Raw genomic sequence first — 4,725 nt, forward strand, 5'->3', positions numbered from 1 at the left:
TGGTTCCCCTTGACCTGCCCTGCAGCAGTACAGAAACCAGCAACCCTGGAAAGTTCAGATTTGAAGTCAGAAAATATTGGACTTCCGGTTGAATTACGCATGCCTAGCTTTCAAAAACCTGACCAACAAACTTTTAGGTGTTTTACTTCTGGACATTTTTATTGTTTTTCAAGCCAATCAGATTCGATCCTGCAATGGAACTTTCAAGAGTCGCTCCTTTCGTCAAGCTTGCGCAGTAAGAAATGAAGACTCGAGGTACAAGATTGGGCTGAGTTGTTCAAAGGCTGGGCAATGCTATCTGCCTAATAAATCCCTATCCAGTGGATAACTGTCTTATAAAGCCTTCCTCGCTGTCCACGGGATAGTGATTTATCTGGCCCTGGTTGTTCAAAGGGTGGATAACACTATCCACCGGATAATCTACTCAGTGGATAAGTGTTGACAAAACATACTACGCTTCCCTTTTTTTTTTCGGTGGTTTGTTTTCCCCTTTTTACGGGGCCGCCCCTGGGGGAATAAATCACTATCCAGTGGATAACTGTCTTACAAAGCCTTCCTCACTATCCACTGGATAGTGATTTATTGGCCCTGTTGTTCGAGCTGGTCTTCGGTTCTTGGGTTTTCTTTCCCTTTTTTTTCTTTTTTAAACCGGGCCGGTGGATAGTGTTATCCACTCTTTGAACAACTGGGGCCGGTGACTATGTAAGTAAATAGACCCGTCCAAAAGGCTCACACCTGTTCCTTATGCTTTACCCAATGTATTCGTGTAAAACCCCTTTAGTTACCGGTATGTTTTTAAATGCCTATTGTTTTTTGTGACAGTGTTAAATGTGGCTTTTCTGGTTTGGCTTCTTTATTTGTTAAATAAAGGTTCAAACCAGCAGTACAATCTTTATAAATTTTTTAACAAAAATATTCCAAACTCTAAATGCATTTAATTTACATGTCCTTAAAACATGTTATTAGGGCCTGATCTAGAGAATCGATGACCTCAAATTTATCGCTGAATATACACTTATATTTCAGTGAATACAAGAGGTGTCGAAATGAGTAAAGATACGAAAAATTTAATTCCCTATTTAAGGATTGGTTTTTAAACACACACCGTCAAAACATCTGCCTTTTTGAAAGGTGAGAATGTGTCAGATAACAAACGGAACTACGTGAAAATTTTATTCATAAACAATCCTGAACATAATCTAAAATGCTTCTTATAAGGAAAAAAATTAAGATAAAAATCTGAACTAACGGAATTAGGCAAAAATAATCCACAGTTTTAAATATATATAACATCCCGTCCGATTCGACCGAATTCAAATAAAATTAAGCTTTCGCTTTAATATTTGCCCAGAATCTTTTACAAACTTACAATTGTCTTCAAAGTCTCTCGTATTATCCTTCTCCGACGGGAATACTCGATCGTAAGGGGCTGTTACAACCTACAAGAAGATTGCAAAAATATCCTTCACCTTGATGATTTTCAACAAAATACTCTTTTCTTTATGAACTGTGCAAAACAATAAGGTTTCATACAGCGTATACACAAACCTTTCCCTTCGTACCATCCACCTCAACCGTGATCGTATCGGATCCCAGATCGACGATTTCGCCCAAACGAAAGCCATGTTCGTTGTCGGGGACCCAAACTTTTTTTCCACCGTCCATGGTGTTCTAAAACCTTCAAATCCCGACAAACATACAAATATTTTAAATAGGAAGTATTCTATCTTCCACGAAAGTAGCTTACCGCCAACCGAAGCGACTTTATTTTTTGCCGGGTCGCTTTTGTGGTCACGTGGAAAACCAAATGACGTCATAGCAACAAGAAACTTCCAGTGGGTCTCCCGATCGTCTGCAACACTTTTCACAGTTTCAAAACAAATATTATCAAATTGGCTAAAGTGGTTGATAGAGTACTTAAATATTATAATATACCGCTCTAAAACAAAACGAGGAACAGCTTAAGCAGATAGGCGTATTATTTTGTCTTTGAAGAGGCATTTTAATACGGTTTCTTGGTTTTCCGGCTGGGCAGACAATGAGCGGAAAGAAGGAAACAATGCGAGAAACTTCGTTTTAACGCGAAAAGGACCTTTCTATTGTTTTGTTTAGTTAGTATTTTTATTCAGTGAGGTGTTGAAGTTATAGAAAACGATTCAATAGGGTCTCAATAGTGAACAGCGGGAAATTTAGCTTTGAAATGGACTAATGACTGCTTTTCACACGGTCAGAAAGGAATTGCTTTCTGAAACTTAAGTGTTGCGTCGGCGGACAAATGTATAAAACACTTATCTAATCATGTTATAAACCTGACGGGAACCTGACGTTGATAAATGTCGGCTTCGACAAACGTTTAACGTTCGAAACGCCAGCTTTCTAAATTGTACGATTTCAAGTTGATTAAGTGTTTCTTTTTGTGTAGCATGTTATGCATTTACTAGCGCAATGAGCGATAATGTTGATTATAAATGATGAGAATTCTTTTAAGGCGGGGGCACACCTGAAGGCCGTTTATCCACTACTTAACTTGGATTTTATGCGAATATCTCTTAAAACGTGAACGAGATATTCGTATAAAATCCATGTTTTGCGGTGTTTGTTAATTTTTGGATGATTTTTAGGTTGTTTGGGGGGAAATAGTTTTTCTAAAAGGATTGGTAAAATTTAGAGTAATAAGAGAAAGTGGAGATTTAATGTGATTTTTAAATTACAAATTAAAGTAAAAAATTGGTGGATGGAAACTAGACAGTCCCCCTGACAACCTGGAATGATCTTGCGTGGGGGTCAACTATGGTGTTTCAAACATTTTTTTCTTTCTTCAACCCTTTCTCTAAACTTTCTCAAATTTTATTTAAATTCGGGTATTCCCCCGCCAAGGCTAAATAAAATTTAAAAAATCCTATTCCACAGGAGAAATATAACATGACGTTTGCATCGTAGATGAGGGACGTGTACAAAACATGGACCCAGGTATATGGCCCACCCTTGTGGACCCATTCCATTGACACCTCATAAATCGATCCATGCACCGCCTCGTGGGCCCGGTCAATGAACCACCCCTGTAGATCCGGTTATGGACCACCTGGTGGACTGGTTCAGCTTGGGATCGTAATGCGGGAATATCGCCCGAAGTTTTTCTAATAAGGTACCTCGGGCTATGTCCTGCCAATACGCGGTAAACGAAAAGTAATTAAAACATCATCTTTTGTTTACGAAACTGAAATAAAAAAATATAAGAAACAGTCAAACCTCTTTTATATGGACACCAAAGGCGTAAGGGACAGGGAGACGATGAGCGTAAGTAAGTAAGTCCGTCCGTATTACAGAGGTAAACTTTATATGTATTTTTGTCTTTGGGTACGCATCTTTTCAGTTTTGAACTGACTTGTCGACATTTTTGAGTGAAAGAGACTTTCGCCGTTCTACGTCGATCTTCAAAATTTTTGCCCATTGACATACAGTGAACTCTCTCTAAAACGCACCCCCGGGCCCCCACAGCTGTCCGTCTTAGAGAGGTGTCCGCTCTGTAGAGAGTCGAGGTAACATGACACTAGTAATTCTGAGATAATAAAGCTTAACCTTTGCACAATGCAACAAACCTTTTCAAACTGTAACAAGACTTTTAAAAGTAAGAAAAGGACCGTATTTGTGTGTTAAAGCAAAAATTGAGAGCTTCTACAAACTGTAATACTTTAAGAAGAAAACGACCTCTTTAGTGTCCATACACGTAAGCAGAGAAGTAATCCGTTAAAGCGTCAATGTTTTTGGTAAGTAAGCTTGGTATACACGTATCGTTGGGGCGCTGACTAACTTTGCTTTATGTCGATACGAAGTTTGGAAGTATTTTCACTAATAAAACATGAAAAAAAAAACACGTCTTATAGGGAGTTTTGTTACAGTAAAATGACTAAAAAACAGCAGGGACCATCACCAGGTGTCCGTCTTATGGAGGTGTCCGTCTTATAGAGGTGTCCGTTAAGAGAGAGTCGACTGTATTTATCTTTCATAGTGATGCGAAAAGACATGTACCGTAAATAAAACCGTAACTGTAATAAACGCCCGGAGCGCCTATTAAATTTTTGGGGTCCTAGGGGAGGCGTTAAATAGATATGAGGCGTTTATAAGAGAGAGGCGTTTATTTCAATTTAATAGTAATAACGTCAAGAAAACAAATTGGATGCGTAGTTGGCTAGTGGAGTAAGATACAAAACAGAGTTTTTGGGTAGGAGACTAATCTATTCTGCGCTAATACAAAACCTAAAGATGTCGTTCAAGTTCAATATCGACGTTTTCATCGTCATCGGGGTCAATCACGTTGGCGTAGTTTCGAGCGTAGTTGGTCCTCTTCGATGTCGGAGTGAAGCAAGAAACTAACTATATTGCGTGATTTTATTTTTTGGAGCATTTCCTGGTTTTTTGAGGTGATTCTTCAAGGGGGCGTCTATTAGACACGGGGCGTTTATAAGAGGGGGGCGTCTAATACAAACTTAACCCTTCAGGGGAGGCGTTTATTAGATAAGAGGCGTTTATTTGAGAGTGGGCGTTTATTAGATCATTTACGGTACTTTGTACCAGATATTTTATCAGTGCAGCCTCGTCCATCACAAAGTAATGCCTTGTTGCCTGTTCCAGGCATTCGGTTAGTTGGGAGCAGCGCCAAAAATTAAACGGGATAATAAGGGCGAAGAACGGCCAGTGGAAAGAAGGAGACAATACAAAGGAAAC

General features: G+C 39.1%; 1 protein-coding gene across 2 annotated transcripts in view; it reads right to left on the reverse strand.

The window, feature by feature from the left end:
• LOC144658998 (unconventional myosin-VI-like) overlaps positions 1-1,772 on the reverse strand; it is a 27,562-nt gene extending 25,790 nt beyond the window's left edge. For both annotated transcript variants that reach the window (XM_078519519.1, XM_078519518.1), the window contains exons 1-2: positions 1,549-1,772; positions 1,370-1,439 (exon numbers count right to left, since the gene is read on the reverse strand). In XM_078519519.1, the coding sequence (XP_078375645.1) occupies positions 1,370-1,439; positions 1,549-1,665 (187 nt within the window). In that variant the 5' untranslated portion in view covers positions 1,666-1,772. The remainder of the gene's footprint in view (positions 1-1,369; positions 1,440-1,548) is intronic.
• Between the last annotated feature and the right edge of the window lie 2,953 nt (positions 1,773-4,725).

The sequence above is a fragment of the Oculina patagonica genome, chromosome 6, assembly GCF_052425735.1.
Source record: "Oculina patagonica isolate OP01 chromosome 6, crgOcupat, whole genome shotgun sequence".
Classification (NCBI taxonomy): Eukaryota; Metazoa; Cnidaria; class Anthozoa; order Scleractinia; family Oculinidae; genus Oculina; species Oculina patagonica.